General features: G+C 49.3%; 1 protein-coding gene across 8 annotated transcripts in view; it reads right to left on the bottom strand.

Annotated features, from left to right (window-relative positions):
- Positions 1-20,807, bottom strand: part of LOC126530720 (uncharacterized) — a 207,791-nt gene that overhangs the window by 89,690 nt on the left and 97,294 nt on the right. For all 8 annotated transcript variants that reach the window (XM_055070762.2, XM_055070765.2, XM_055070764.2 and 5 more), the window contains one exon: positions 20,426-20,517. In XM_055070762.2, coding sequence (XP_054926737.2) covers positions 20,426-20,517 — 92 coding nt within the window. The remainder of the gene's footprint in view (positions 1-20,425; positions 20,518-20,807) is intronic.

Raw genomic sequence — 20,807 nt, forward strand, 5'->3', positions numbered from 1 at the left:
CGGCGTTCGCCAATCGCAGCATGAGAAGGACGACTTCGAAGTGCTGGACGTAGCTATCGGCACCGCTGACAGAGAACGTGACTGGTGAGTGGACGCGTGCATTCACGGCCAAAACCTTAGGTTCACAGTGGATACAGGATCACAAGCAAACGTTTTCTCGCTCTTCGTGTTCCGGAAGCTTAAGGCTGTTACTATGAAGCCAAGTGGCGCCGTTCTGAGAATTTACGGTGGTAAGGATGTCAAACATATCTGAATGTTTTCAGCACCCGTTACGGTTGCCCACCACAAGGTGTGCGCTGCATTTTGTGTTCGAAAGAAAGACCACAACAAAATATTGTACTTAGCAACCAGCGAGAAGCAAGGGATCGTCGAGCGCTGTTTAAAACGAGACTACGAACAGCCTTGGAGCAGTCATCGAGAAATTCCCACGGCTCTGCCACAGAGTAGGGCGCACGCCGCATCAATACAAGGTCGTGCTGCACAATGAAGCTCTGCAATCATCCAGCCAGTCCGAGGGGTTCCTGTGTCCCTCAGAGAGCCTCTCCGCACTGAACTTAATCGGATGCAAAAAGAAGGCATCATCGAGGTCAGCAGCCCGACCGATTAGGTGAGCCCGCTAGTCATTGTATTAAAGTAGATGAAAAGTTAAGAGTTTACATGGATCAAAGACGCATAAATGAGAACTTGAAGAGAGAACACTATGAAATGCCTCACCGAGAGCATATTGAGGCGGAGCTGGCAAGCGCGAAATTTTTCTCTCCTCTTGACGCAAATGCTGGATTTCACCAAATCCCACTAGACGAGGGATTATTCAAGATAAGCACATCGGCAACGCCGATCGTTATCATTTTTTTAGCGTTCCATTCGGCATAGCTTCAGTTAGCCAGGTGTTTGGGAAGGCCCTCCACGGGATTTTTGGTGGACTTCCAGGTGTACGCGTGTACATGGAAGATGTACTGCTCTGCGGTGCGACTAGGGCGGAACACGAACAAATTTTGCGCTGTGCACTAAAAGCAGCTTATGAAGCAGGCATAACGTCTGATGCATCCAAATGTCGGTACGGCGTGCAAGAAGTGTTTTCCTTGGCGACATTATTAGCCAGAATGTCATTAGGCGCAATTGCGATCTTTGGAGGGCCTTCTGAAAACGCCAATGTCTCGAGACAAATTGTTAGTAGAAAGGTTACTCGGCATCGTCAACTACTTTAGCAAATACCTTGCGTCACTTTCCCAGCGTACATCGACTCTACGTTCCTTCATCAAACAAGCCGCAGTCTCGGATTGGACGCTAAACCAAGAAAACGAATCTCATGCTATATGCAAGAATTTGAACAAAGCGCCACTGCCTACTATATTTGACCCAAGTTGCAGACAAAGTAAGTGCAGATGCTTCTAGAAGTTGCATAGGATAGATGCTCCTACAGCGTCACGGGGATTCCTGGAAACCGGTAGCAGACACAACAAGAGAGCTGACCAAGTCGGAACAAAGGCACTCTCAGATTGAAAACGAGGCTTTGGGTTTAGGATGTGGGTTGCCAAAGGTTCAATAATTTTGTTTATGACCGGCCACTCCTCCTCGAGAGTGACCGCAGCCCGTTGATAAACATATCAAGGAAAGGCATAGCTGATATGCCGCCCAGAGTGCAACGTGTTTTTTCTGAGGTGGCCTAAATATGATTGATGTGTATGTTAATGGCAAACAGATGGCCTTAGCCGACATGCTGTACCAGTCTCCTGCTCCTGAGCACAAGGTGGCTGCAGACAGGTGCGACGTCAAAGTTCATGCCATCACCGTCGTATCGGCACTTGTGAGTGAAAAGACAGCCACAACACTTGCGGAAGAAACCTCTAACAATCCGCCCGTTGGTCCCTCGCTACAGAAACTCGCAAGGGGAGAATATGTGGACGGTCCGCTAAAACCCCTTGCTGCCGAGCATGCCGCGGTAAACGGCATACTTTTGAAAGGGTCGGAAATAGTGATGCCGACCAGCATGCGCACTGATATGCTGAAAAGGATTTATGCAGGCCATCTTCGTCAGGTGAAGTGCAAAACTTGGCCAAGACATATGGTCTATTGGCCGAACATTAACTCAGACATTCAGTTCATGATCGGAAATTGTCCTGCGTGCAAAACATATATTTATAAACAACCACCAGAGCCTTTGATTCTTCGGCCAACGCCTACTCAACCATGGTACAGTGTCGGTGTGATTTCTTTCAATACTTGAGGCGATATTATCTCTGCGTTTACGATTTGATGTCCAATTTCCTAGAGGTACAGCTGTTGCCCGACATCACTGGCGGTTCGGTCATCTATAGGCTGGGTGCAATATTTTCTAGGTACGGTTTCCTAGCCGAGGTTTCCGCCGACAACGGCCCACCATTCAACAGGTATGACTTCGGTCTTTGCACACATCTTTATTATTTCAAACATGTGACATCAAGACCGGAATAGTGCCTATCCAACGGGCTCGTGCAATAGGGCATACAAATCGTGAAGCGCATCCTAAAGTAGAGGAAAGATGCAAACGAGCGCTTTTGGCTGGGCACGCTGAATTACAGGGTAAATCCCACTGAAGATGGCAGGTCTCTAGGCGAGGTGCTGCAGGGAAGGTGGCTGCGCACACCAGTGCCGGATTTAAATCCACTGCCTGCGATACGCGTGAAGAAACACCGACAGGTGAGGCACAAGCAGCGGGTTCTGTCTCGTCTGAGCCACAACGACCTGGCACGTTTGAATGGAAATTCGTGGTCACCAAAAGCCAAGGTGGTCAGATAAGCAGGGCCGCGGGCCTTTGTCGTCCGAACCGAAAACGATTCAGTTCTTCGGCACAACCATCCCCACCTTTTGGCGATGAAAGAACAGTGTGATGTCGACTCATCAGATGACGAAGATTCGGACGGCGACCGGGCCTTGTCACAAGAGCTAGAGTCAACCGCCCCTACGGTTTTATCAACGGCTGCTCAGCAGCGATAGCTGCGGCCGCAAGCAGTAGCCGCAACTTTCACTGCCGCTCCATCGGCCACAGACGAGCAGTGATTGCTTCAGCCTCCACGATGGACAACACGACAAACGCGACCACCTGAGCGTCTAGGTTACGACCAGCACTTGCAGCAGACAAGCCAGCGGTGTTGAGCCTGGCGGCGAACAGCGGTTAAGAAGGAGGATGTATCATATCAGTTCAAAGCGCGCAAGCTATCTGTAAACACTTAAATGTCACGTGCTTAACTGGTCTTTCCCTCTACAGCATTAAGCCCTTCCACCTACTGCTATACATACCAGCCCGGAATAATCCACGATATTCACTGTGCTCCTGACAAGCAGGCTGCTAGTTCTTGGCCTCCCACTTGAGAATGATACACTGCGTTACTGGGTAGTGCCTGCTCGAATGAGTTACACATCGGTCTGTTTCTCCAAGGGAATAAAATTTCAAACCAGCCGTTGCACCAGCTTGGGTCACTGAATATGTGACAATGTGTACATAATTTCACTCTTCAACGAACCTCTTTGATGCCGACATCGATCACTGTCTGATGTGGGAATGAGTAGGTACCACTGTGTGAATGAACTCCTTGAAGCCAACTTGCGGCACCGGATACTGCCAATCGGGTTTTGCTGGACTTTAAGGAACCTTTTTTCATGTTCTCTTGGGTCTGTGAGTGTGTGCCAGTAGGTGTGTGCCGCCCTTAAATGAATGTCTTTCACGGCAACTTCGGTAACTACGTATGTGCCAGTGAGAATGTACCACTCTACAAAGACAAAAACGATCCTTAAATATTTCTTCGATGTTGTGTGTAATCAAACGCACGTCCCGATGGGTTCTCAGGGACATTTACCGTGCTGCGTCTTAAATGCACTGGGTATGTGTCGCTGTTCGCTGAACATCCCGCTAAGTTAGGTCAACGAGTATGGTCTGCTCGATATGTGCACAAGCGAGGGAATAAATCTCAGCGTTCGTAGGCACCCACACACCCCGGTTCTTGTTTCGGAGGGCATATCGGCAGTGCCACCACATGGTGACGTGCGTTCAGAAAAAAGGGCAATAGAGAAGCCTGGTTACCCCTTTACGCGTATCTCAGCATTTGGGCGCAGTCGCGCGCCATGCATATCGGAGGCCACTCGGAGAGTTCAATGCGGCTTCACTAGACAGCACCTTGTGTTTCTGACAAGCACAACAGAGAAATTTCACTGCAGTCAAGACCCATACACAAGTAGCTTCGACGGCTGGAATACGTTGCGTTGCTATATCATAAGAAGCCAACAGACACTGACGCAATAGACAACATAGGGCAACTTACTTGTGCGTAATAAATGAAATAAAGAAACAATAAATTAACGGAAACGAAAGTGGATGAAAAAACAACTTGCCGCAGGTGGGGAACGATCCCACAACCTTCGCATTTCACGTGCGATGTTCTACCAATTGAGCTTCCGCAGCAGCCTTTCCCCATCCAATTTCTTGGGTATTTATGTTTCCTAATAGAAGCCTGGGAGTGTTAGCCAGTGCCACCACTCACAGATCTTGAAGGTGGATCTCGAGCGTCGTTTCTGCCGCAGGCGTCACGAGAACGTGATCATTTTGGGTAAAGGCAACCAGTCAATAAACCCACACATGCTAACTTCATGAAGGCATCAATGTTGGCGGATTCGAGACCCTCGTTATGTAAAAAACGAGAAGAAAGCGGGTTAACCTAGAGGCCTGTTTTTATTAGTCATATTGACGCGTGTATTCTATGCAGACAACAACTAAGAAAGGGACATTAACGGACTTCGTCTAGTGGGTCAGTGAGGTTCGGCGAGGACGACGAAGACGTGTCTCTGGCCTGTTTGTTTTTGAACAAGTCCTGCTGTTCTTCAAGAACGTCTCCCTGTCTACTGTCGGCGTTGTACTGTCACACTGGTGGAGGTTCGGGGTCCTAACCGCGCCTGATGCTCCGGAGTCCTTCTGGGAGTCATTCATCTAGACCGGACGCGTTATCACCAGTTACGACACCCGTGCATCGCTTTAGTCGTCGACTGCTAGGCCTTCCCCCGAGGTTCTGCCCTCTTCAACCACCTCTCTCCAGGAGCTCCACACATTTCGAAATGGCCGAAACCAGCCCACCGCAAGCACCCCAAAGCAGCCGGTTTTCCAGTCCACAGCAGTAACCGTTCTGCATCTTGTGGTTCCCGATCGCTATCACGGTGCAATCTTCGAAGACATTGAAGACTGGCTTGAGAAGTATGAACGCGTCGCACAGAATAACCAGTGGACTGAACAGCAAAACTCTCCCACGTCTATTTCGCCCTCGACGACAGTGGCCCTACTTGATACGAGAACCGCGAAGCTAGCCTGACGACATGGAATGACTATCGTCAGAAAATCACGGATACCTTTGCGAGTGCCTACCGACGCGACTGAGTCCAGAAGATGATGGAGCTGCGGGTACAACAACCTAATGAGTCGGTCACAATGTTCGCCGAGGACATGGCCTGCCTCTTCCGTAGTGCCGACCGGAACATGGCCGAAGAAAGAAAGTTTCGCTACCTCATGCGAGGCGTAAAAGACCAGCTGTTCGCGGGGCTTGTGCGGAATCCACCAGTCACCATCGCTGACTTTATCAAAGAGATTTCTGAAGTGAAGGCGCTAAAAAGACGGAGGACAAAGGAGAAACACACACACACAGGGCGCCACTTCCAACAATGTTTATTCAGGAAAAAACGCCACTGATTTATACTAGGAGCGTAATCACAGTTTCTCAGGGCGCATTCGCGTTTAGGTAGAACAGTTCTTTGCGTGACAGTGATATGGATGCAACACTTACGCAGTTATCAGCTGCTTCAATGATTCTTTTGGCCTCAATTATTAATCTAACCCATTTGTCACGGCTTCTGGCGACCACAGCGCAGGCGTGGAAGTCTGGCTTACATCTGCAATTTCTACAATGAATTGCCAGGTGGCCCTCCCTCCCATTGTTCACTTTGTTATTCTGTTGCCTCAGCCTGTCATTCAGGCACTGCTCTGTTTGGCCCACGTACTTTTTACCACAATCTAAAGGAATCTCATAAACAACTCCTGCCTGACATTCTACGTATTTGTTATCGTGTTTAGTAGCACAGGCCGGTGCCTTGCGGGAATAAGGGTTGGTCATTCGACAGAGCTTAGAGAGCTTGCACGGGGCAGAAAACACGACATTTACGTTAGCTCGCTTTGCAATCTTTTACAAATTATGTGACATGCGGTGTATGTAGGGTATGACAGCAACTTTTTCTTTTTCGCGGGGTGGCTCCTGGTCCGGTTGGCGGAATCGCGACTTCTTCAGGATTGTTTCCGCTACGGACACTAAAACAGGTTGCGGGTAGCCTGCCTCTTCCAGGCGGTCAATCTGCTTAAGAAAACTCGCCGCAGCTCGATGTGGACAGGACTTCTTAAAAACGTTCAGCAGGCACACGTTGGCGATGCTGCGTTTAACTAGCTTAGAGTGAGAGGAACTAAAAGGCAGCAGAGGTTTAGTAGCCCGAGGTTCATACTGCCAACAGACGTGGTTACTTGCTAAAAACAATCTAAGATCTAAAAACCTGATGGAGGAATCTACCGAAAGTTCGTGGGTCACTTCAATGGGGAATAAAGTCTGCCTGAAGGTTGTCAATGTTTGACTAACGACCAAGTCGGTGTCACTGCAATTTTTATCTACCAAGATTAGGAAGTCGTCAACAAATCTAAAAACTTTGACTACGCTACTACCCTCGAGACTGCTAGAAATGGTTCTGCCAGCCCGAGCTAAAAATAAGTCACTCAGAATCGGAGCTAAACACGACCCTATGCAGACGCCGCTCTTTTGCAGGTACAAACGACTGTCCCATTCAATATAGGTGGAAGCCAGGTAATGTTCTAGCATAGCCAAGAATTTGTCTTCCGGAATACCAGTTTCGTTCTGAAAAGCCAGGGAGCCGAAACTGTCAATGCCTTCCTGGACGCACTGAAGCAATTCTGCTTTTGGCATGCTATAATATAGATCTTTCAGATCTACAGAACAGGCCTCTAATTCTGCTTTTGTCTGTCTTGACAACTACTCGACTACTTGTGCAGAGTCCTTTACCAGGTAAGGGTCGTCTACTGTTAGAAGCTTCCGCCTTTCTAACAGAAACGCAGCTAAACATTTCTGCCACGTATTGCGCTCCGACACAATTACCCTTAGAGGGCAGTTATCTTTATGGGTCTTGGCGCTGAAGAAGACCTCAAGAGTGCTCACTTTGCTATTCCTAATGTCCCTAGCTAATTTTGACAGGTTCATTTTCTCGCACAGCTTCTTCGCTTCACATTTCAACTTATTGAGCGATACGTTGTGGTGACAATGAAAAACAGAATTTAAGGCTTCCAACGCTTTCACCTTGTAAGTCTCTCGTGGAAAGATGGCAAAGCCGCCTTCTTTGTCCGATGAGAGTATGCAGTAGGCGTTCGTCTTCAAATAAGACGCCAGACGATTAATTGCGGGACGACCGGGGTCACACTGGTCCCGTAGAAGAACGTCCACGCCACTTGAAACGCACCGATCCATTTCACTCACGGGAGCCAAACTGGACACTTTTCGCACCAGGGAAAGCTTTTCCGGAGCGCTGGTCCGGGGCCTCACGGCAAACTTCGGCCCTAAAGCCAGACACTTTTTGACGTCCTCCGGTAGCGTGACGTTTCCCTCGGTGAAAATTGAGTTCCCAGGGCCTTGTTTTTCCTTCTTAGGACGAGGCTGGCCACGTAGGTGGGACAAGGTACTCTGCCAGAGGAATTCGGTCGTCTGGTTGGCGAGACGATTAAAATCCCAGAAGGCCCGCTTCGCTCTATCTTCTCTCATCAAGCTGTGCAGTTGGGCTTCTAGGTGAACTCGGTAGAGGCGAGCCTGTCTTGACCATTCCGACTTGAGAATTTTACAAATGCGGTTCCCATGACCGACTGAGGGGTTGAAGCCTCCGAAAAGAAGCCTCACATCTTCAGGTAGGAGCTTACGCCGAATGCAGTAGGAGAGCGCGCGTGCTTTGCAAGTCGCGACGGCGATCAAAGAAACTGTGGCGCTTGGGTCTGAAGAAACACATAGTGAAGAGCCCGATGCACAAGAAATATACGACGTTAGGATGGATAGTTGGGCGTGTTGGTTAAGCATGATTTCTGAAGTGAAGGCGCTAAAAAGACGGAGGACAAAGGAGAAACACACACACACAGGGCGCCACTTCCAACAATGTTTATTCAGGAAAAAACGCCACTGATTTATACTAGGAGCGTAATCACAGTTTCTCAGGGCGCATTCGCGTTTAGGTAGAACAGTTCTTTGCGTGACAGTGATATGGATGCAACACTTACGCAGTTATCAGCTGCTTCAATGATTCTTTTGGCCTCAATTATTAATCTAACCCATTTGTCACGGCTTCTGGCGACCACAGCGCAGGCGTGGAAGTCTGGCTTACATCTGCAACTTCTGCAATGAATTGCCAGGTGGCCCTCCCTCCCATTGTTCACTTTGTTATTGTGTTGCCTCAGCCTGTCATTCAGGCACTGCTCTGTTTGGCCCACGTACTTTTTACCACAATCTAAAGGAATCTCATAAACAACTTGAAAACAATTTGAAAAAGATTGCAAAGCGAGCTAACGTAAATGTCGTGTTTTCTGCCCCGTGCAAGCTCTCTGTCGAATGACCAACCCTTATTCCCGCAAGGCACCGGCCTGTGCTACTAAACACGATAACAAATACGTAGAATGTCAGGCAGGAGTTGTTTATGAGATTCCTTTAGATTGTGGTAAAAAGTACGTGGGCCAAACAGAGCAGTGCCTGAATGACAGGCTGATGCAACACAATAACAAAGTGAACAATGGGAGGGAGGGCCACCTGGCAATTCATTGTAGAAATTGCAGATGTAAGCCAGACTTCCACGCCTGCGCTGTGGTCGCCAGAAGCCGTGACAAATGGGTTAGATTAATAATTGAGGCCAAAAGAATCATTGAAGCAGCTGATAACTGCGTAAGTGTTGCATCCATATCACTGTCACGCAAAGAACTGTTCTACCTAAACGCGAATGCGCCCTGAGAAACTGTGATTACGCTCCTAGTATAAATCAGTGGCGTTTTTTCCTGAATAAACATTGTTGGAAGTGGCGCCCTGTGTGTGTGTGTTTCTCCTTTGTCCTCCGTCTTTTTAGCGCCTTCACTTCAGAAATCATGCTTAACCAACACGCCCAACTATCCATCCTTATCAAAGAGGCTACGGCCATTGAGGGGGCGCTTCATTAGAGATGCAGGCAGTACGATCGACTGTACAAACAATCAATGCCACCGCAGTGACTGGCGAGTATCAAAGTCCCTTCCGTGAACTGATCAGAGAACTGGTCAGAGAGGAAATTCAAAAGATTCTGACACCGACAGTAGATAGACCCGTAGCGTCAATGGCCGGAGTGGTGCGCAACGAAATCAGGCAGGCGTTACCGGCAGCCGATCTTCAAGATCACCAGCGTCCCATGATTACGCCGCCGCTGTCCAATGTCCACCACCCATTACAACGACACCGCCGTACATCCAGCCTTCGAAAGCAGCTCCATGGTCGCCACCACAAGGAGAGGCGCGCACCCGTTGTGCCACTACAGTCACACCACCAGCCGCCGTTCACCGCGCCTTGGTCAACGCCGCAAAACGACACTACGGGGCGGCCGCAATTTCGGATAACCGACGCATGGTGCACCGCTGATAGGTGCCCACTCAGTTTTCACTGCGGAGGCGCCAACCAACTTTCGCGTCATTGCTAGCACCGCGGCACATCATTTCGACCTTTTGGTCCGTGGTCCTATGGTCGACGTGCAAATGACGACTCCACGCTACGCCGCAACGAAACTGCTTTTCAGGGAACTCCAATAGCGCACCCGATTGACGAATCCGTGCCGCATGGTAAGTCCAATTTCGGCCGTCGGTCGCGTTCTCCAACCCCTACACGTCAAATGCCTTCCCCTACTGGACGTACTTTTGCTGACCTCCGAGGACGAAGGTCGCCCATCCCACGCCGGGGAACTGAAGGTGGTGACCTCTGTGGTTAAGGTTGCAGGCCCGCCGCAAGACAATAAAAAGCCCCCAACGCTCTCGCCGCACAATGACGTGAAGACGATAAACACCGACACCGCCAAAGAAATTGTGAGCGCAGACATTGATGAGTGCCGACATCGATGAGAGAAGTCGACATTGGTGCCGACTTCTCTATAATGAGTCAGGAACTCGTCCACCGCCTGAAGAAAGTGAAAACGCCATCGACGGGACCTCACATAAGGACGGCAGGCGGGCAAAAACTGATGCCTACTGGAAGATGTACTGCTAGAATTAGCATCGGGGATCCTTCTTTCGTGGTCGCTTTCATCTTTATTCCTGTGTGCTGTAAAGATTTGATTATTGGAATGGATTTCGTGAAAGAATATGGAGCCGTAATTAATATTGTCGTCCGCATGGTGACGTTTTATAAGAGCCCTGGTTCAGTCCATTGCTTATCGCCGCAACGCAACTGCTTTCGTCTAGCAGAAGACGATGTCGTTATCCGACCTCGATCATGTACCCTTGTTTCGGTAGCATGTGGCTCACCGTTCCATTGCGAGGGAGTTGTCAACCAAATGACCCCCTTGTTGCTTACTCAGTGTATCTTGGTCGCACGAGGAATCGTAAATGTCACCAACGGACGCACGGATATTTTGCTAACCAATTTTAGCACAGAGCGACTGTACCTTCGAAGAGCACGGGTGTGGCTTATTTTGATGGTGTTACGGATGTTCGCGGCTGCAGTTCACTACTCGAGGAAGCGCCTACGCAAGGCCGAGCGTGTGCACTTGACGTCAGCACTGCTTTGTTGCAGCACGAACGAGAATGTCTTCTTACGCTATTGCCCAAGTTCAACAACTGCTTCACGCTGACGTCCAGCTCCGGTTGGACGCCTCTAACGAAGCATCGGATAATTACAGAGGATCCGGCAAGACCAATTTACCAGGGAACGTGAAGCCACGCAACAAGTGACAAAAATGCTCGAAGACGACGTGATCCAACCATGAACGAGTTCCTGGGCATCTCCTGTAGTTCTAGTCAAGAAAAAAAGACGGCAGCTTGCGTTTCTGTGTGGCTACCGTTTCTGTGACTACCCAAAATCTAAATCAGGTGACAAAGAAAGACGTGTACCCGCTTCCGCGTATAGACGCTTCACTCGACAGCCTTCGTCACGCACGAACCAGGTGACTTCTGGTCACACAGGCAACACGAGAACATTGGCCAGAGTGCAGCAGAGGTACTACTGGCCCACACTTACCACCACTGTGAAACATCACGTTCGCACTTGCCTCGACTGCTGGAGGCGCAAGTCACCTCCGTCGCAATCAGCCGACCTCCTTCAACCCATCCAGGTTCCTTGAAGACCATTTGATCAAAGCGGAATGGATATTGACACGTGTGCATGTTTATCTTTGTCGGGTGACCACGTTTCACCGCCTAACAAATGTTCTCGTACAGAGCAGGACGCGCCTGCATGTATAGGAAGTTTCTGGAATGTTATCGATGGTTCCATCCGCTGTATGTCAGCGAACCTTGTGTAATATGATTGCATGTATGCACGACGCGAATGGTGTAGAACATTGTGGAAGAACACGCGGGTCTCAGCAAATACTCTGGAACATTCGACAACTGATGCATAAAAGCCGACCCGCTTGACCCTCTGATCAGATTTTCGAAGGTCGCCGACTGCGTTCGCCACTTTCGTTGAGCATTGAATGTAGCCTGTTTTTTCTGGGCACAGGTTCGCCCAATAAAGTTAATTTCGCCATACACAGTTTTGGTGCTGTGTATGGTACCATCACTTCCACGTGACATCTGGTGGAGGTGCTTTGCGTTCGTGTGCTGGACTCCCCCACAAAGCCGTGATCCCAGCCTGAACGCGGAGCACGACACCAAAGTCGCCAAGAGAGAGATAATTTAATGGGAAGAAGCCAGAGAGGTTGGCCTGAGCTAAGGCGCTCTAGCCTGCTGCTCTGCACAGGGGGAGGGGGGAACGGGGACATAAAGGTGTGATGAGGGATGATGATAACATAGCAGGAGGGATGCGCAAAGGTGAAAGCAATTTCAACACTCTGATGATAAACATTCACAAATGTCATCCATGAAGCCACCATCAGGTTTCGTATCAAGTCTGTAGTCACCAATTCAACGGAACTTAAAAATAAAGGCGCTAGGACGAAGCTGGTGTGTGAGCCTCCCTGCGTGAACTGCACAAGCGCGAAACAAAAGCTTTACAAAAGCTTTATAGCATATTGTCGCGTAAGTATACACACTGAATGGGGATCCAGGCGTTTGTCCTTCACGAAACGAAACCGTTGATGCGCGATGCCGAGACGAACCTCGTTCTCTTCTTCTTTTGACCCCTTGCTGTGCCACTGCATGTGGCACTACCCCCTCATTAAAAAAAAAAGAATGAACACATACATAGGCTTGACGTGAGAGCTCCGAGATGGCCTAGGACGAACACATAGGCTATAGTAACAATCACTGTGGCGTGCGATATAGTCACAAGACACTGAGGGACGAGCAACAACAAAAACTAACCTAAGCGGCTGAAGACGTCGGATTTTAGCGGCTATGATACGGTTTCAACCGCACAACATGCACAATCTCAGATTGCGGTTGTCGACGTCGGGGAGGCTGGCTTCCGTCAGGAAGGACTTCGTATTTCACGTCGCTAATCCGCTGCAACACTTTGTAAGGTCCGAAGTAGCGACTCAAAAGCTTCTCGGATAGTCCTTTTCGGCGCACGGGAGTCCAGACCAAAACTTGATCGCCAAGTTGGAACTCGACTTGTAGATGGCGGAGATTGTAACGTTGTGCATCGATGCTCTGTTGTTTCTTTATGTGCACTCGGGCAAGTTGACGGGCTTCTTCCGCTCGTTGCACGAAGAGTTCGGCATCTTGGGCGAGATCGAGGTGATCGATGTTGTCGCATGGCAGCATTGCTTCTAACATAGTCTGCACTTCATGGCCGTAAATGAGGTAAAACGGCGTGAAGCGTGTTGTTTCTTGCGTAGCAGTATTATACGCAAACGTTACGTATGGGAGTATCTTGTCCCACGTCTTGTGCTGTGCGGCTACGTACATAGACAGCATGTCAGTCATCGTTTTGTTCAGTCGTTCGGTCAAGCCGTTTGTCTGCGGATGATAGGCAGTTGTCCGTCGATGGGTTGTGCAGCTGAGTTTAAAAACGTCTTCAATGAGCTGCGCTGTAAAGGATTTGCCTCGGTCTGTGATGACGTGCGATGGGGCGCCATGCCGTAGAACGATGTTCTGTATGAAAAACTGGGCAACCTCGGAAGCTGTGCCTCGGGGCAACGGCTTTGTCTCAGCATATCGCGTAAAATAGTCTGTGGCGACGATTATCCACCTGTTGCCAGAAGATGACAGTGGAAACGGGCCCAGAAGATCCATGCCAACCTGGTCGAAAGGTCTGCCAGGTGGGTCAATCGGATTCAGCAATCCCGCAGGCTTCACAGCTGGTGACTTTCGGCGCTGGCATTCACGGCAGGCTTGGACGTACCGCTTAACACACTCGGCAAGTTTCGGCCAGTAGTAGGATTTGCGCACTCTATCAAGAGTGCGCCTAAAACCCAAATGGCCAAACGGAGGCTCGTCATGACAGGCGAATAAAACTTCGGCACGGAGGTCTGCTGGAACGACCAAAAGGTATGTCTTCTTGGTGGCAGCGGAGTTCTTCTTATACAAGACGCCATGTCGTAAACAAAAAGACGACAATCCTCGAGCGATGTGCCGGGGTATTGATGGGTTTCGTCCTTCCAGATGTTCGAATGTAGGTCGTAGTGAGTTGTCTGCGCACTGCCGTGTGGACAAATCAGTAACGCTTACGGCCCCAAGAAAAACGCCGTCGTCCTCAATGTCTTGGTGGGTAGTGTCGATAGGGGCGCGCGAGAGTGCGTTAGCGTCTTCGTGTATGCGGCCTGACTTGTACACGATGGTCACGTCGTACTCCTGCAAACGTAGACTCCACCGTGCCAGTCGTCCAGAAGGGTCCCGCAGATTTGCAAGCCAACATAACGAGTGATGATCGGTTACAACCTTGAATGGGCGGCCGTAGAAGTAAGGTCGAAATTTGGCCAGCGCCCATACGACGGCAAGACACTCTTTCTCCGTAGTGGTGTAGCTGGTCTCTGCACGCGAGAGTGTGCGACTTGCGTAGGCGATCACTCTTTCAATACCTTCCTGCCGTTGTACAAGTACCGCGCCAAGACCAACGTTACTGGCATCTGTATGAACTTCCGTGTCCGCTTCCTCGTCAAAGTGGGCCAGAACTGGTGCTGACACCAGACGCTGTCGAAGTTCAGTGAAAGCAGCCTCTTGCTCTGAGGCCCAGACGAACGATACATCGTCCCTCGTGAGTCGAGTCAGCGGCTCCGCCATCTTCGAAAAATTTTCGATGAAACGCCGGTAGTATGCGCAAAGGCCCAGGAAGCGTCGGACACCTTTCTTGTCGGTCGGTGTTGGAAATGTGGCTAGAGCGGAAGTTTTCGCGGGATCGGGGCTAACGCATTCCGCGCTGACCACGTGTCCCAGAAACATAAGCTCCTTGTAGCCGAAGTGACACTTCTGAGGCTTAAGGGTGAGGTTAGCCGATCGGATGGCTTCGAGAACTTGCCGCAGTCGTTTCAGGTGGTCGTCAAATGTCGCCGAAAAAATAACCACGTCGTCGAGGTAGACGAGGCAGGTTTTTCACTTCAGACCAGCGAGAACGGTGTCCATCATTCGCTGGAAAGTTGCTGGCAATATAAAGAGCTGCGATAAGTGGCTCCAGCATGGCGATCACTTGTAGGGCACCTTTAGCGGCCTCATTCTCCAGACCACCGAGAATTACGCGCATTGACTCTACCACGTGGTCCAGCCTTTTTTGTACACTCTCCTTCGTATTGTGTTCATCTCCTTGCTTGCCTGTAGTGTCACCGGTTTCATTGGGCCTATAATTCTTGGCTTCGTGGCGCAGAGGCCCACAAGGGCCCGCTGGCATGGCCGTGGGCCTAGAGGGCAGCAAAGGCCATTCCGTGTCTGTATCAGCCGGTGGCGGTGAATGTTTGCCTCGTGCTCTCGTTGACCTTGAACTATCAGTAGACACCGTTACCGTCCTCGATGCACGCACAGGAAGAGGTGGTCGTAGTACCTGTGCCAGGCTAGGTAGTTCTCCTGAAATGGTTTTGTGATGCTTCTGTCGCGAGCGTTGGTAACTTTGGCGAACGGATTGAATAGCCTCTTTTCGTGAAGAATGGTGTCTTGCCATTTTTCCAAGAATACGAAACTCTTGTTGCATCTTCGGGCATTCCTTCGAAGTCGTTTCATGAGAGCCAGTACAGTTGGGACATTTAAATGAGGACGCCTCACAGTCGGTGGTATCATGCTCTTTGCTGCAACGCGAGCAGGTGGCTTTGCTTCTACAAACAGCGCTCACGTGTCCTACCTTATGACATTTCCGGCACTGAATATGCCTAGGAACGAATGATCGTACTCGGTGTATCACGTAGCCCACTTTGGCAGACGCTGGTAATGCCGAAGAAGCAAATATTAACTTGATGAATCGGGAGTGCCCCAAGCGGTGAATCTCAAGAATGCGCACCGATGACCTCAAGAGACTCTTCAGGTCCGCATGCTTGATTTCTAGCTCCGTGTCGGAAATAACTCTAGTTGTCTTCTTTCCGTGAGTAATAAATGAGCGGACGGGGATGGCGCTTAACTATGGAATGGTCTTTAACTTCTCGAGTATTGCGGAATTTGTCACATCTATTGTCAGGATGTTCTTGCGAGCGTTGATCCTGATCTCGTTGATTTGCCCAGGGGCCACACTTTCAAAATATTCGGTTAGAAACTGCCTGCTGAGGGAGTTCCTGCTGTGTGACGTCGATAGCGGCACGTAGGAAGCCATGAAGGATTCCTGCTCACTCTGATTCGGTGAAGTCGCCTCATTCGACATACGGCGCATCTTCTTCATACGGCGGCCCATGACTACGGTGTACGCGCTGTCAGAGTCCATGGCTTCTGGCGCTGAGCTCTCCCTGGAATCGAGCCGGTCCGAGCTTCCAAAGGCACATCGTCCAAACATGAGCGATGAAGTAGACGACTGACCTTGTTCAAGTGGTCGTGGGAACATCTTCTTGCTCATCCTTGATGAAATGACTCTCACGAAAATGGCAAGAACGTAAAAAAATGCATAACAGCGAGATGCCCAGAGCACGGATTTTTGCCTGAGACGACCAGGAACATCGTCGCCAAGTCATCCCCAATGGGAGCGGCGTCCCCCATCGTGTTACAGCAGCCCAGGGAGCGTCCGACCTTCCGAGATTCAACGTTCGAAGATCCGGAAAGCTGGCTTGAGACGTACGAGCGGGTCACTACGTTTAACAACTGGAACAGCGACGTCAAGCTCGCCATGTATTTTTCGCATTGGAAGATGCCGCCAGGACGTCGTTCGAGAATCGAGAAACCACCTTGACGACGTGGGAGCTGTTCCGCAGCGGCTTCCTGCAGACATTTACAAGCGTCGTGTGAAAAGAGCGAGTCCAAGCTCTACTAGACAACCGAGTGTAGCTACCTAATGAGAACGTTGCATTATTTACGAAAGAAATTAGCCGTCTGTTCTGCCACGCTGACCGAGAATTGCCCGAGCAGAAGAAAGTCCGCCTGGTTTTGCGTGGTGTAAAGGAAGAACTTTTGCGGCCGATTGATCCGAAGCCCACCGAGGGCCCTCGACGAGTTTCTTTGGGAGGCCACCAGCACCGAGAAGACACTGGAAATGCGGAACCGGCAATTCAACCACCTCACGAGCTCAACAAACCACGCCCCAGTTCATTCAGTGGCGACCGATGACATGCGCGAGTCTATCAGAGCGGTTGTGCGGGAGAAGCTTCAGAAGCTGTTCCCTTCGTCGCAGACAAAAGTGGCTTCGAATGCCGACGTCGTACGCGAGGAGCTCCAAAATTCACTTGGAGTAGCCTCTGAATCACCGAAGAGTCAGTCGCAAACGATGACATACGCCGCTGCAGCCCACTGTCACATTCTCCCTGCGGGCCCGTGGCAGGGCCACTGACGCCGCAGTTCCGTCGTCCACCACCGTCGCCGCAAGCACGCCAACCCATCGCTCCGCGCAGCATTCCAAGGAAAACAGACGTCTGGTGCGCTCCTGACCACCGCCCGCTGCGTTACCACTGTGGGGAAGCTGGCCACGTCTGCTACCAATGACCATACCGGGAGATGGCACTGCGAGTGTTCGCCGTTAACGCGCCGCGACCAATGCTTGGCGAACGAACTCGCGATATTGCCGACTACTTCTCCGCCACCCAGTGGAGCCCTCCACCACCGTTCCGTTCTCCGTCACCAGGCCGCTACGTGTCGCCACAGCGCCGTCCATACACTGGTCCAGCCCGGGGCCGGTCTGTGGGCCCATATTCGGAAAACTAAAAGCACCAACGGATGGAGGTGCGGTTGCTGTTCGTCGAACTGACGAAGATCCTCCGCCGCAAACGAGGACGACGAAGAGACTACCTCGGCGACATAAAAACGACACGCCGCTGTTCCGACGAAGCCTGGAAGCAAAGAATACGCCGACGAAAGACCACCTGAAGAAGGCACGTACCAGCCACGTGACGCAGCCGCCACGTACCACGCCACGCGACGCAGCCGTGATCCGATGCCCAGACCTAACTGTCATCATCATTATCATGATCATCATGATCATCACCATCATCAGCCTGGTTACGCCCACTGCATGGAAAAGGCCTCTCGCATACTTCTCCAACTACCCCGGTAATGTGCTAATCATGGCCATGTTGTCCCTGGAAACTTGTTAAGTCTCATTCGCCCACTTAACTTTCTTCCACGCCCTGCTACACTTCCCTTCTCTAGGAATCCAGTCCGTAACCCTTAATGACCATCGGTTACCTTCCCTATTCATTACATGTCTGTCCATGCCCATTTCTTTTTCTTGATTTCAACTAAGATATCATTACCTCGTGTTTGTTCTGTCACCCAATCTGCGCTTTTCTTATCCCTTAACGTTACATCCATCATTCTTCTTTCCATAGCTCGTAGCGTCATCCTCAATTTAAGTAGAACCCTTTTCGTAAGCCTCCAGGTTTCTGACGCGTAGGTGAGTACTGGTAAGACACAGCTGTTATACACTTTTCTTTTGAAGGATAATCGCAACATGCTGTTCATGATCTGAGAATGCTTGCCAAATGCACCCAAGCCCATTCTCATTCTTCTGATTATTTCAGTCTCATGATCCGGATCCGCAGTCACTAGCTGTCCTAAGTAGATGTATTCCCTTACCACTTCCGGCGCCTTACTACCTATCGTAAACTGCTGTTCTCTTCTGAGACTGTTAAACATTACTTTAGTTTTCTGGAGATTAATTTTTAGAAGCACCCTTCCGCTTTGCCTCTCCATGTAAGTGAGCATACATTGCAATTGGTCCCCTGACTTACTAATCAAGGCAATATAATCAGCGAATCGCAAGTTACTAAGGTATTCTCCATTAACTTTTATCCCTAATTCTTCCCAATGCAGATCTCTGAATATCTCCTGTAAACACGCTGTGAACAGAATGGGAGAGATCGTATCTCCCTGCCTGATGCCCATCTTTATTGGGATTTTGTTGGTTTCTTTATGGAGGACTACGATGGCTGTGGAGCCGCTATAGATATCGTTCAGTATTTTTTCATACGGCTCTACACTCTGATTCCGTAATGCCTGCATGAGTGCTGAGGTTTTGACTGAATCAAACACTTTTTGGTAATCAATGAAAGCTATATATAAGGGTTGGCTATATTCCGCACATTTCTCTATCGCCTGATTCATAGTGTGAATATTGTCTATTGTTGAGTAGCCGAAGACCTGTTCTGTAGCTTGATCAGGAAAATAGAGGAACTCCCGATCAAGTTACTGACCAGGTATTTGGCTTTAACTTAGGAAGAGGAGCTTAATGTTGAAGCAATGAACGGCAATATTATGGGCATCATGAAGGAGTGTGCAATAGATGTCGGTGGTAACTTCGTTAGACTTGATACCAGTAAGCTATCGCAGCAGACGAAAGATCTGATTAAGAAACGCCAATGTATGAATGCCTCTGACCCTAAATCTAAAATAGAACTGGCATAACTTTTCAAGTTAACCAACCAGCGTAAGACAGCTGACATGAGGAAGTATAATATGAACAGAATTCAACATGCTCTCAGGAATGGAGGAAGTCTAAAAGCAGTGAAGAAGGAACTAGGAATAGGTGAAAATCAGATGTATGCGTTAAGAGGCAAAGCTGGCAGTATCATCACTAATATGCATGGGATAGTTCAAGTGGGTCAGGAGTTCTATAGCAATTTATGCAGTACCAACTGCACCCACGACGATAATGGAAGAGGGAATAGTCTAGAGGAATTTGAGATCCCGCAAGTAATGCTGGAAGAAGTAAAGAAAGCCTTTGGAGCTATGCAAAGGAGGAAGGCAGCTGGGGAGGATCAGGTAACAGCAGATTTGTTGAAGCATGGTGGGCCGATTGTTCTAGAAAAACTGGCCACCCTGTATATGCAATGCCTCATGACCTAGAGCACACCGGAATCTTCGAAGAACGCCAACATAATCTTAATCTATTAGAAAGGGGACGCCAAGGAGTTGAAAAATTATAGACCGATCAGCTTACTGTTCATTGCCTACAAAGTATTCACTAGACTGAGGCCACCGCCCAGCTAGAAGTAAAATGCCAGAAGGAGACCCTCCGCAGTGTGGCGCCATCTCTCAATGCGACCGAAAACACGTGCCCCGGAACTCACGGACCGCTGACGTTCAAAAAAGCACAGGCAACCCTCGCTGACGAGGGTTGCCTGTGCGGAGATAGAGATACAAGGCACCATGTGTATGGTGCCTTGTATCTCCATTTCGATGTCACTATTGCAAATAACAAATAAAACTTCAGTGCACTAGAAGTTAGAGCTTGAGTTATACTGTGAATCGACGTTAGGGAGAATTTGGAAACAATATTCTTTTTAACTCGTTTATGCAGTAACTAGCATATGTAATGTGGTACTGTACATAGAGTGGGGCCGAGAGAAAGTATTTTATTACGTCTTGACTGGTTACCGAGATGACCTCGTTTTGTTCTCGCAACTTACCCAGATGTTCTCGTTTCAGTGCTCGGATAACGGTTCTGGCTTTTGGCTTCAGGTCACTTAAAGGTCACCGACAACGGAAGTTAAAAGCATTTCATGTTTGAAACAGGCATGCATAGCGCTAATGGAAAAGAAAACTAACTTGAAGCATGTTGAAGCATCTCTTCAGCTATTTACGTCTCAGATCATTCAACAAATTTTTCGAAACGCTTAAAACATGAAATAAAAATGCAAGACATGCACTTACCAGCCTGTAATAGTTGTTTTCTACTCCTTCACTCATATGTATTGATAGTATAACGTCTTCTCTTGACCAAATTTTGAATTTATAGTCAGAGGCTGAAAAAATAAGAAACAATGAAGACAATAATATTCATGTTACGTTGCTTCCCAAAACGAGCTTTTGTCGTCTCTGTATTGTGTCTTCATCAAATTTGACAAACAGCAGGTGCGCCATGTGTTTCGTTTAAAGATATTATTGGTAAGCAGCCCAAATCATAAGTGCTTTGAACCATGTAGAACGAAAAGTGTGTTCCATTTGGTTTGGACTCCGGACCTTAGCTTTGTGCGAGTTCACCTCAAAAACGAAAATGAATATGAATGCCTGGCGGTTCCTGCGTGTCTAGACC

The sequence above is a fragment of the Dermacentor andersoni genome, chromosome 5, assembly GCF_023375885.2.
Source record: "Dermacentor andersoni chromosome 5, qqDerAnde1_hic_scaffold, whole genome shotgun sequence".
Classification (NCBI taxonomy): Eukaryota; Metazoa; Arthropoda; class Arachnida; order Ixodida; family Ixodidae; genus Dermacentor; species Dermacentor andersoni.